At 39.2% G+C, this 12,708-nt stretch overlaps 1 protein-coding gene across 1 annotated transcript in view; it reads left to right on the forward strand.

Moving 5' to 3' along the window:
• Positions 1-12,708, forward strand: part of LOC130344663 (uncharacterized) — a 119,070-nt gene that overhangs the window by 15,865 nt on the left and 90,497 nt on the right. The window contains exon 2 of the mRNA XM_056554441.1: positions 3,755-4,093. Coding sequence (XP_056410416.1) covers positions 3,755-4,093 — 339 coding nt within the window. The remainder of the gene's footprint in view (positions 1-3,754; positions 4,094-12,708) is intronic.

Genomic DNA, 12,708 nt, shown 5'->3' on the forward strand with positions numbered 1-12,708 from the left:
TACCACTGGTAAAATGGGTGGTGTCCCTTAAATGTCATGTTAGACCCACAACATATTTCTGTAGTAGGGTGTCCAAGTAGTGGGCTAAGTTGGAAGAGACTGAATTTATCCCTGACTCGATGGGGTGACCTGGAGGTTTACCTTTGGCAGGTAATAAAATAAAGGTAGTGCAGGCTCTGTAACTACACTGTAATCTCTTTCACATTTCTTACGAACACCTTGATTGTATCCTTCTGTTACCAAATTCTTCAGTTCAGTAGGATATTGCTGAGTAGGATAGAACGCTGTAGTATTTAGTATCCGACAGGAGTCTTTCTGCTTCGAGGATGTGATCAGTGTGATTGCAATATTGAAAGTCGCCCAATGGGCGCAAAAACGCCAAACATTAAAAGGTGAAGTGGTTATGGTGCTTCCTCAATCTCGATTGACTTTTAAGTTAACATCTGGCTGCTGCGTCCCATAAAATGCAGTGCGGTATTTGGGATGTTTCTGAAAAAACAAACAAAAAAAACAAGTGGAAACTTGGCCTTAGATACGTCTTGTACTTTGTCTGGATCAATAAATGCAAAACAAATAGGTCATTTTATTCAAGTAAAAAAAAGAAATCTCTGATCCTTATTATTATATTAATAATGGTAAAATGATGAAGTGATCATAATAAAAATAATAATAACAATAATAATTCATATTTTTTCCCCATTCAAAATTGTTATTTTTATTTTTTGTTCCTTTAGTTATTTTGTAGTTTTCAAAGTGGAATTCGGAAGTGGTTAGTGCTACACTCCCCCCCCCCATAATAATTATTATTTAGGAGTCCTGATGATAAATAATCCCTACTCTGAGGTAATAAGTGAGAATCATGACGCCCCGGATCTCCATACCGATGAGTGACAGGACATGTGCTCGGCCGTTTTGTTCTGTAGCAAAACACCAAAAAAAAACAGTTCACAAAAAAAGACTAAATACCCCGAACAAACATAATGCCCAGTCACAGAACCCGACCACAAATGAGAACTCTCCATGATTAGTACATGAGGGCCCCTGTACTAGTGTCCAGACCGATATCATGTGGGGCCCTTGTTGGTGAGGTGCAGTAAGGCCTTGGAGTAGGGTTGTCACCCAGCCGGTATTTTAGGGCCACAGCCGGTAATTCTCATGCTGGAGCCGGTATCTCCACTATACTTGGTAATGGAAAAGCCGGTATTATTATGGCCCCTGCAGTAGCTGCATCAAAGGATCACAGAGATCCCGCAGCATTATGGATGGGCCAAGAGTACTGGGGCTGGTGGACGGGAACTATGGGATTAGTCACATACTTGGCAGAGCAGCCCGTCCACCAGACAACAAGGGGAGGGGCAAGGCTGCAGAGAGTGGAACAGCAAGCCCCTCCAGCCCATGTGACCCACAGCCCAGTACTTGTTAGTTCTGCAGAGCGGCAGAGTCACCTGAGACCGCCATGATGTCTCCTGCCCAGAAGGATTGTATATGGAGTCGGCCCAGGGGCTCCTCACAATGAGGTAACAACATGGCTGTCACCACAGGAGCGGTCACTGTCTGTATGGTGTGTTGTACCTGTACTACCACATAGCTGTAGTAAACTGCCCCCATTACATCACAGGAATAGTAACCTGCCCTTATTACCTCACAGGAATAGTAAATTGCCTCCATTACCTCACAGGAACAGTAACCTGCCCTTATTACCTCACAGGAATAGTAAACTGCCTCCATTACCTCACAGGAACAGTAACCTGCCCTTATTACCTCACAGGAATAGTAAACTGCCCCCATTACCTCACAGGAATAGTAAACTGCACCCATTACCAGCTGTACACAGGATCTGTATATCTTATAGGTGATTATATACAGGATCATATAGAGGTAGATACCAGCTGTACACAGGATCTGTATACCATATAAGTGATTATATACAGGACCATATAGAGGTAGATACCAGCTGTACTTGGATCTGTATGCAGGTGAAATCCCTCTCTGTATAGTAGCTCTTTTAGGAGGTTGTAACCCTTGCTGTAATAAAACTCTTATAGAAGGTTTTCTCCCTCTCTGTAGAGCAGTTCTTGTAGCAGGTTTTCTCCCTCTCTGTAGAGTAGCTCTTGTAGCAGGTTGTCTCCCTCTCTGTAGAGTAACTCTTGTAGAAGGTTTCCCCCCTCTGTGTAGAGCAGCTCTTGTAGAAGGTTTTCTCCTCTCTGTAGAACAGCTCTTGTAGCAGGTTTTCTCCCTCTCTGTAGAACAGCTCTTGTAGCAGGTTTTCTCCCTCTCTGTAGAGCAGCACTTGTAGCAGGTTTTCTCCCTCTCTGAAGAGCAACGCTTGTAGCAGGTTTTCTCCCTCTCTGTAGAACAGCTCTTGTAGCAGGTTTTCTCCCTCTCTGTAGAGCAGCGCTTGTAGCAGCTTTTCTCCCTCTCTGAAGAGCAACGCTTGTAGCAGCTTTTCTCCTCTCTGTGGAGAAGCTCTTGTAGAAGGTTTTCTCCCTCTCTGTAGAACAGCTCTTGTGGCAGGCTTTCTTCATCTCTGTAGAATAGCTCTTGTAGAAGGTTTTCTCCCTCTCTGTAGAACAGCTCTTGTAGAAGGTTTTCTCCCTCTCTGTAGAGAAGCTCTTGTAGCAGTTTTCTCCCTCTCTGTAGAGCAGCTCTTGTAGCAGATTTTCTTCATCTCTGTAGAACAGCTCTTGTAGCAGGTTTTCTTCATCTCTGTAGAACAGCTCTTGTAGCAGGTTTTCTTCATCTCTGTAGAGAAGCTCTTGTAGCAGGTTTTCTCCTCTCTGTAGAGCAGCTCTTGTAGCAGGTTTTCTCCCTCTCTGTAGAACAGCTCTTGTAGCAGGTTTTCTCCCTCTCTGTAGAACAGCTCTTGTAGCAGGTTTTCTTCCTCTCTGTAGAGAAGCTCTTGTAGCAGGTTTTCTTCCTCTCTGTAGAGAAGCTCTTGTAGCAGGTTTTCTCCTCTCTGTAGAGAAGCTCTTGTAGCAGGTTTTCTCCTCTCTGTAGAACAGCTCTTGTAGCAGGTTTTCTTCATCTCTGTAGAGAAGCTCTTGTAGCAGGTTTTCTCCTCTCTGTAGAGCAGCTCTTGTAGCAGGTTTTCTCCTCTCTGTAGAGCAGCTCTTGTAGCAGGTTTTCTCCTCTCTGTAGAGAAGCTCTTGTAGCAGGTTTTATCCATCTATGTAGAGATGCTCTTTGTAGCAGGTTTTCTTCATCTCTGTAGAGCAGCTCTTGTAGCAGGTTTTCTCTTCTCTGTAGAGCAGCTCTTGTAGCAGGTGTTCTCCTCTCTGTAGAGCAGCTCTTGTAGCAGGTTTTCTCATCTCTGTAGAGCAGCTCTTGTAGCAGGTTTTATCCATCAATGTAGAGCCGTTCTGGAAGAAGGCTGTCTCCCTCTCTACAGAGCAGCTTTTGTAAGAACACCTATTATCAGTTATTGGACCTATTGTGAGCAGATATACTAATAAAATAACCTACAAAAAACAGCTCACTCACAAACTTATAAATATATGTAATATCATTATTAAAGTAATGCTTAACTATTAAAATAGGAGCTAAGCAAGAGGAACCTGATAAAACAGCAGTCACATGGTAAAGGTTATATCAGTACACGCTACATGTCGCCATATAAGAAATACTCTGCCATATAGGTAATAGAAAACTATACCTCAATAAATAGCACAGTATATAACAAGAATCATATTTTCTCTGTATTTCTGGTTCGCTAAGATTCTAAGTCTCTTATATATTCTGTTATCTTCCCTTTTAGATGCCCTGAAAGTCACCATGAAGGCGCCGCTTATCTCAGTGATGAGAGACGAGGATGTGACAATCCCCTGTGAATTTACAGAATTTAATGTTGGGAAAACTATCAATGTGGGCTGGAAAAAATCACAGAATGGAAAAAGTTCTGATGTGTATATATATATACCAGGACGTGCACAGAGCTTCAGACCGGGAGCTTATATGGAGGCTGAGAGTGAGATACAGAAAGGAAATGCCGCACTCCACATCCCCCGGGTGCAGTACAGTGATGACGGTGAATATATCTGCACCGTTGTGGTGACCCCCGAGGATGGGGAAGGGAAGAGCACTCTGCAGGTGAAAGGTGAGTCACATGTGTGCAGGTGTAATATTATTCACCAGCAGAATAGTGAGTGCAGCTCTGGAGTATAATACAGGATATAACTCAGGATCAGTACAGGATAAGTAATGTAATGTATGTACACAGTGACCTCACCAGCAGAATAGTGAGTACAGCTCTGGAGTATAATACAGGATATAACTCAGGATCAGTACAGGATAAGTAATGTAATGTATGTATACAGTGATCTCACCAGCAGAATAGTGAGTACAGCTCTGGAGTATAATACAGGATATAACTCAGGATCAGTACAGGATAAGTAATGTAATGTATGTACACAGTGACCTCACCAGCAGAATAGTGAGTACAGCTATGGAGTATAATACAGGATATAACTCAGGATCAGTACAGGATAAGTAATGTAATGTATGTACACAGTGACCTCACCAGCAGAATAGTGAGTACAGCTATGGAGTATAATACAGGATATGACTCAGGATCAGTACAGGATAAGTAATGTAATGTATGTACACAGTGACCTCACCAGCAGAATAGTGAGTGCAGCTCTGGAGTATAATACAGGATATAACTCAGGATCAGTACAGGATAAGTAATGTGATGTATGTACACAGTGATCTCACCAGCAGAATAGTGAGTACAGCTCTGGAGTATAATACAGGATATAACTCAGGATCAGTACAGGATAAGTAATGTAATGTATGTACACAGTGACCTCACCAGCAGAATAGTGAGTACAGCTCTGGAGTATAATACAGGATATAACTCAGGATCAGTACAGGATAAGTAATGTAATGTATGTACACAGTGACCACCAGCAGCAGAATAGTGAGTACAGCTCTGGGGTATAATACAGGATATAACTCGGGCATAGGCGTGTGCAGCCTATTGCATTAGGTTGTGCACCCTAAAGCACAAACTCACGCCGCACGCATGCATATATATATATATACATACACACACACACACACATATATACAAACACACAAATACACTCTTGCTTGCATGTACACATACATAAACAGATAAGACAGCACTAGATAAATCCATTGTCCCCGTAGTCATCCACATAGCCGATCCGGATACCAAACATGCAAGAAAGTCCAAGACCACAGCACCAAAATTGGAAAAAAAGAGCTATTATTTATGGTTCCTCAAAAAAAACTTTTGGGGAACCAATAAACTACAGCTCTTTTGCACGTATCAGTTTATAATTTTTTGGTGCTGTGGTCTTGGACTTTGTTGCAGGACCTGTATACCATATAAGTAATTGTATCCAAGATCATATAAAGGTAGATACCAGCTGTACACAGGATCTGTATACCATATAGGTGATTATAGTTACATCTAGGGACTCACAGGTAACATCATTTCTGATCAGCGATGTCCTCTTTCCTTTTCTTGTGCATCTGGATCAGACTGACATGTCAACTTCTTCCAGGTAAAAACCGTTTCTTTAGCATCTGCAGGAAAAACATGTTTGACTCTGCATTTTTCCAGTGCAATGCCCTCTCATAATAAGGATAGTAGGTCCCCCATTAAGTAGGCCTATCCCCCACCATAGACCCCCTCATTAGATAAACATGTAAGTAGGTAGGTTGTTAGCTAGCTAGATAGGTAGGTAGGCAGGTAAGTAGATAGCTAGCTACATTGGTAGGTTGCAACTATGTCAGTAGCTAGGTATGTTCATAGCTAGGTTGGTTGTTAACTAGATAGCTTGTTAAGTGTCTAGGTAGATTGTTAACTAGCTAAGCAGATAGCCATACAGGTAGGTAGTAAGGTTGCTAGGTAGGTAGCAAGGTTGGTTATTAGAAACATAGGTGGGTAGCTAGCTAGGTAGCCGGGTAGACAATTAGCCAGGTAGGTTGTTAGCTAGCTAGGTAGCCATGTAGTTAGGTTGCTAGGTAGATAGATAGCCAGGTAGGTAGGCAGGTAGCCAGCTTGCTACGTAGGTAGCCAGGTAGTTAGATAGCCAGGGAAGTAGGTAACCAGGTAGGTAGGTTGTTAGCTAGATTGTTAGGTAGGTATTAACACTTTTCAGGTTAAAATGATGGGTCTCCCAGTACATTAATAATATAGACACTGATTTGAATAGGGACCTTCCATACAATAAAATATACCGTTTATTACGTTCCAATAAAATATCGACTTACACTACAAAATATACCGGCTGCCACCTATGGATGAGCTCGCATTTATCTTATTGCACTTGAGTATAAGTAGCCTCTCAGGATAAACTCCATATAAAGTGCAAAAACTGTGTATAAAAACACACAAAATATACACAAAGAATTCCAACAGGAGGTCTGGTCCAGGTTTATCTTCTGTTCTGTACATAAATTCCTTTATCCCCAGAATAAATGTCGTCAGATACAGCAAATAAACAGAGTTACATGTGAACAGCGGCAGAAATGAGAACATTGATACATAAAGGAATTGATGTCATGTAACAAAAAAACCTCAGCTCTGACCGAATAGAAGATAAACCTGGACCAGACCTCCTGTTGGAATTCTTTGTGTGTATATTTTATGTGTTTTTATACACAGTTTTTTCACTTTATATGGAGTTTATCCTGAGAGGCTACGTATACTCAAGTGCAATAAGATAAATGCGCTATACGCTAAACCATAGGTGACAGCCGGTTTATTTTGTAGTGTAAGTCGATATTTAAATGGAACTTAATAAAATGTAAATCTTATCAAATCAGTGTCTATAAGGTATGTAGGTTGTTTTTTAGCCAGCTAGGTCAGTTGGTAGCTAGGTGGATTGGTAGTTGATAGCTAGGTAGATAGCGTGTAGGCAAAGTCAGATGACAATACACAGTGTTACTTCACACTCACTCTACTGGACCCTGTACACATAGACATAATGCAGTTACCTCTGTGAAGGTTTATTATTATTGCTCTTTATTTTGTTGTCCAGTTATATGGGAATTAATGTCCTTTATATGTTTATTATTATTATTGCTCTTTATTTTGTTGTCCAGTTATATGGGAATTAATGTCCTTTATATGTTTATTATTATTACTCTTTATTTTGCAGTCCAGTTATATGTGAATTAATGTCCTTTATATGTTTATTATTATTATTACTCTTTATTTTGCAGTCCAGTTATATGTGAATTAATGTCCTTTATATGTTTATTATTATTATTGCTCTTTATTTTGCAGTCCAGTTATATGTGAATTAATGTCCTTTATATGTTTATTATTATTATTATTATTGCTCTTTATTTTGCAGTCCAGTTATATGTGAATTAATGTCCTTTATATGTTTATTATTATTATTATTATTGCTCTTTATTTTGTTGTCCAGTTATATGGGAATTAATGTCCTTTATATGTTTATTATTATTACTCTTTATTTTGCAGTCCAGTTATATGTGAATTAATGTCCTTTATATGTTTATTATTATTATTACTCTTTATTTTGCAGTCCAGTTATATGTGAATTAATGTCCTTTATATGTTTATTATTATTATTGCTCTTTATTTTGCAGTCCAGTTATATGTGAATTAATGTCCTTTATATGTTTATTATTATTATTATTATTACTCTTTATTTTGCAGTCCAGTTATATGTGAATTAATGTCCTTTGAATGTTTATTATTATTATTGCTCTTTATTTTGCAGTCCAGTTATATGTGAATTAATGTCCTTTATATGTTTATTATTATTATTGCTCTTTATTTTGTTGTCCAGTTATATGTGAATTAATGTCCTTTATATGTTTATTATTATTATTACTCTTTATTTTGTTGTCCAGTTATATGGGAATTAATGTCCTTTATATGTTTATTATTATTACTCTTTATTTTGCAGTCCAGTTATATGTGAATTAATGTCCTTTATATGTTTATTATTATTATTACTCTTTATTTTGTTGTCCAGTTATATGTGAATTAATGTCCTTTATATGTTTATTATTATTATTGCTCTTTATTTTGCAGTCCAGTTATATGGGAATTAATGTCCTTTATATGTTTATTATTATTACTCTTTATTTTTTTGTCCAGTTATATGGGAATTAATGTCCTTTATATGTTTATTATTATTACTCTTTATTTTGCAGTCCAGTTATATGTGAATTAATGTCCTTTATATGTTTATTATTATTATTGCTCTTTATTTTGTTGTCCAGTTATATGGGAATTAATGTCCTTTATATGTTTATTATTATTATTGCTCTTTATTTTGTTGTCCAGTTATATGGGAATTAATGTCCTTTATATGTTTATTATTATTATTATTATTATTATTATTACTCTTTATTTTGCAGTCCAGTTATATGTGAATTAATGTCCTTTGAATGTTTATTATTATTATTGCTCTTTATTTTGCAGTCCAGTTATATGTGAATTAATGTCCTTTGAATGTTTAGTTCACAAATAGTCATTATATCCAATAATAGATGCAGAGCCTCTAGTGTTATTCAAAGTGCACATATAATTCGGTGTTACTGTTTCACAACCATGAGGTGCATAACTTTGCCTTGATGTCAGGACCCTTCTTATATAATTGCACAAAGTCCTGTGTATTACATCGGGTCCCTATATTAGCAGCAGGTAATGTATTCACTGTTCACGTCCTAACACTGCGCTATTGTATTAGTGCCCGTCACTGGTGGCCGTGAAGCGATATTAGAAGAATAAACGCTACAACGTGATCCCTGATTAATTGAAGCGGATGAAACCCGTAGGATCGCCTATGGCAATGTGAACGGAGCCCAAATACTTGAATCCAGCTCCCGCTACCTAGGAAACAGCAATGGCGAAGTGTTATACAATCTGCAGCCAATGCATAACAAAGGAAGCTGTGTATATATGTGGATTAGGAAATGGAGTGACGGGCACTAATACAATAGCGCAGTGTTAGGACGAGAACAGTGAATACATTACCTGCTGCTAATATAGGGACCCGATGTAATACACAGGACTTTGTGCAATTCTATAAGAAGGGTCCTAATATCAAGGCAAAGTTATGCACCTCATGGTTATGAAACGGTAACACCGAATTATATAATATGCACTTTGAATAACACTAGAGCAGTGGTCTTCAACCTACGGACCTCCAGATGTTGCAAAACTACAACTCCCAGCATGCCCGGACAGCCGTTGGCTGTCCGGGCATGATGGGAGTTGTAGTTTTGCAACATCTGGAGGTCCACAGGTTGGAGACCACTGCACTAGAGGCTCTGCATCTATGATTGTATGAAATGGCTCCATCAATTGCTTTATTTGTGAACTAAACCTACAAAGGACATTAACCCTTTAACGAGGCAGGACGTATATTTATGTCCTGCGCCGGCTCCCGCGATATGAAGCGGGGTCGCGCTGCGACCCTGCATCACATCGCGTCGGTCCCGGCGCTCATCAACGGCCGGGACCCGCGGCTAATACCACACATCGGCTATCGCGGCGATGTGCGGTGTTAACCATTTAGAAGCCGCGGTCAAAGCTGACCGCCGCTTCTAAAGCGAAAGTGAAAGTATCCCGGCTAGTCAGTCGGGCTGTTCGGGACCGCCGAGGTGAAATCGCGGCATCCCCAACAGCTTACAGGACACCGGGAGGGCCCTTACCTGCCTCCTCGGTGTCTGATCAACGAATGACTGCTCCGTGCCTGAGATCCAGGCAGGAGCAGTCAAGCGCCGATAACACTGATCACAGGCGTGTTAATACACGCCTGTGATCAGCATAGGAGATCAGTGTGTGCAGTGTTATATCTCCTATGGGATAACAATGATCAGTATAGGAGATCAGTGTGTGCAGTGTTATAGTCTCCTATGGGATAATAATGATCAGTATAAGAGATCAGTGTGTGCAGTGTTATAGTCTCCTATGGGATAATAATGATCAGTATAAGAGATCAATGTGTGCAGTATTATAGTCTCCTATGGGATAATAATGATCAGTATAAGAGATCAGTGTGTGCAGTGTTATAGGTCCCTATGGGATAACAATGATCAGTATAAGAGATCAGTGTGTGCAGTGTTATAGGTCCCTATGGGATAATAAGGATCAGTATAAGAGATCAGTGTGTGCAGTGTTATAGGTCCCTATGGGATAATAATGATCAGTATAAGAGATCAGTGTGTGCAGTGTTATAGTCTCCTATGGGATAATAATGATCAGTATAAGAGATCAGTGTGTGCAGTGTTATATCTCCTATGGGATAACAATGATCAGTATAGGAGATCAGTGTGTGCAGTGTTATAGTCTCCTATGGGATAATAATGATCAGTATAAGAGATCAGTGTGTGCAGTGTTATAGTCTCCTATGGGATAATAATGATCAGTATAAGAGATCAGTGTGTGCAGTGTTATAGGTCCCTATGGGATAACAATGATCAGTATAAGAGATCAGTGTGTGCAGTGTTATAGGTCCCTATGGGATAATAATGATCAGTATAAGAGATCAGTGTGCAGTGTTATAGGTCCCTATGGGATAACAATGATCAGTATAAGAGATCAGTGTGTGCAGTGTTATAGGTCCCTATGGGATAATAAGGATCAGTATAAGAGATCAGTGTGTGCAGTGTTATAGGTCCCTATGGGATAATAAGGATCAGTATAAGAGATCAGTGTGTGCAGTGTTATAGGTCCCTATGGGATAACAATGATCAGTATAAGAGATCAGTGTGTGCAGTGTTATAGGTCCCTATGGGATAACAACGATCAGTATAAGAGATCAGTGTGTGCAGTGTTATAGTCTCCTATGGGATAATAATGATCAGTATAAGAGAACAGTGTGTGCAGTGTTATAGGTCCCTATGGGATAACAATGATCAGTATAAGAGATCAGTGTGTGCAGTGTTATAGTCTCCTATGGGATAACAATGATCAGTATAAGAGATCAGTGTGTGCAGTGTTATAGGTCCCTATGGGATAATAATGATCAGTATAAGAGATCAGTGTGTGCAGTGTTATAGGTCCCTATGGGATAATAATGATCAGTATAAGAAATCAGTGTGTGCAGTGTTATAGTCTCCTATGGGATAACAATGATCAGTATAAGAGATCAGTGTGGGCAGTGTTATAGGTCCCTATGGGATAATAATGATCAGTATAAGAGATCAGTGTGTGCAGTGTTATAGTCTCCTATGGGATAATAATGATCAGTATAAGAGATCAGTGTGTGCAGTGTTATAGGTCCCTATGGGATAATAATGATCAGTATAAGAGATCAGTGTGTGCAGTGTTATAGTCTCCTATGGGATAATAATGATCAGTATAAGAGATCAGTGTGTGCAGTGTTATAGTCTCCTATGGGATAATAATGATCAGTATAAGAGATCAGTGTGTGCAGTGTTATAGTCTCCTATGGGATAACAATGATCAGTATAAGAGATCAGTGTGTGCAGTGTTATAGGTCCCTATGGGATAATAATGATCAGTATAAGAGATCAGTGTGTGCAGTGTTATAGGTCCCTATGGGATAATAATGATCAGTATAAGAGATCAGTGTGTGCAGTGTTATAGTCTCCTATGGGATAATAATGATCAGTATAAGAGATCAGTGTGTGCAGTGTTATACGTCCCTATGGGATAATAATGATCAGTATAAGAGATCAGTGTGTGCAGTGTTATAGTCTCCTATGGGATAATAATGATCAGTATAAGAGATCAGTGTGTGCAGTGTTATAGTCTCCTATGGGATAATAATGATCTGTATAAGAGATCAGTGTGTGCAGTGTTATAGGTCCCTATGGGATAATAATGATCAGTATAAGAGATCAGTGTGTGCAGTGTTATAGGTCCCTATGGGATAATAATGATCAGTATAAGAGATCAGTGTGTGCAGTGTTATAGTCGCCTATGGGATAATAATGATCAGTATAAGAGATCAGTGTGTGCAGTGTTATAGGTCCCTATGCGATAACAATGATCAGTATAAGAGATCAGTGTGTGCAGTGTTATAGGTCCCTATGGGATAATAATGATCAGTATAAGAGATCAGTGTGTGCAGTGTTATAGTCTCCTATGGGATAATAATGATCAGTATAAGAGATCAGTGTGTGCAGTGTTCTAGTCTCCTATGGGATAACAATGATCAGTATAAGAGATCAGTGTGTGCAGTGTTATAGTCTCCTATGGGATAATAATGATCAGTATAAGAGATCAGTGTGTGCAGTGTTATAGGTCCCTATGGGTTAATAATGATCAGTATAAGAGATCAGTGTGTGCAGTGTTATAGTCTCCTATGGGATAATAATGATCAGTATAAGAGATCAGTGTGTGCAGTGTTATAGTCTCCTATGGGATAATAATGATCAGTATAAGAGATCAGTGTGTGCAGTGTTATAGTCTCCTATGGGATAATAATGATCAGTATAAGAGATCAGTGTGTGCAGTGTTATAGTCTCCTATGGGATAATAATGATCAGTATAAGAGATCAGTGTGTGCAGTGTTATAGTCTCCTATGGGATAATAATGATCAGTATAAGAGATCAGTGTGTGCAGTGTTATAGTCTCCTATGGGATAATAATGATCAGTATAAGAGATCAGTGTGTGCAGTGTTATAGTCTCCTATGGGATAATAATGATCTGTATAAGAGATCAGTGTGTGCAGTGTTGTAGATCCCTATGGGTTAATAATGATCAGTATAAGAGATCAGTGTG

This window comes from Hyla sarda, unplaced genomic scaffold, assembly GCF_029499605.1.
Source record: "Hyla sarda isolate aHylSar1 unplaced genomic scaffold, aHylSar1.hap1 scaffold_724, whole genome shotgun sequence".
Taxonomy (NCBI): domain Eukaryota; kingdom Metazoa; phylum Chordata; class Amphibia; order Anura; family Hylidae; genus Hyla; species Hyla sarda.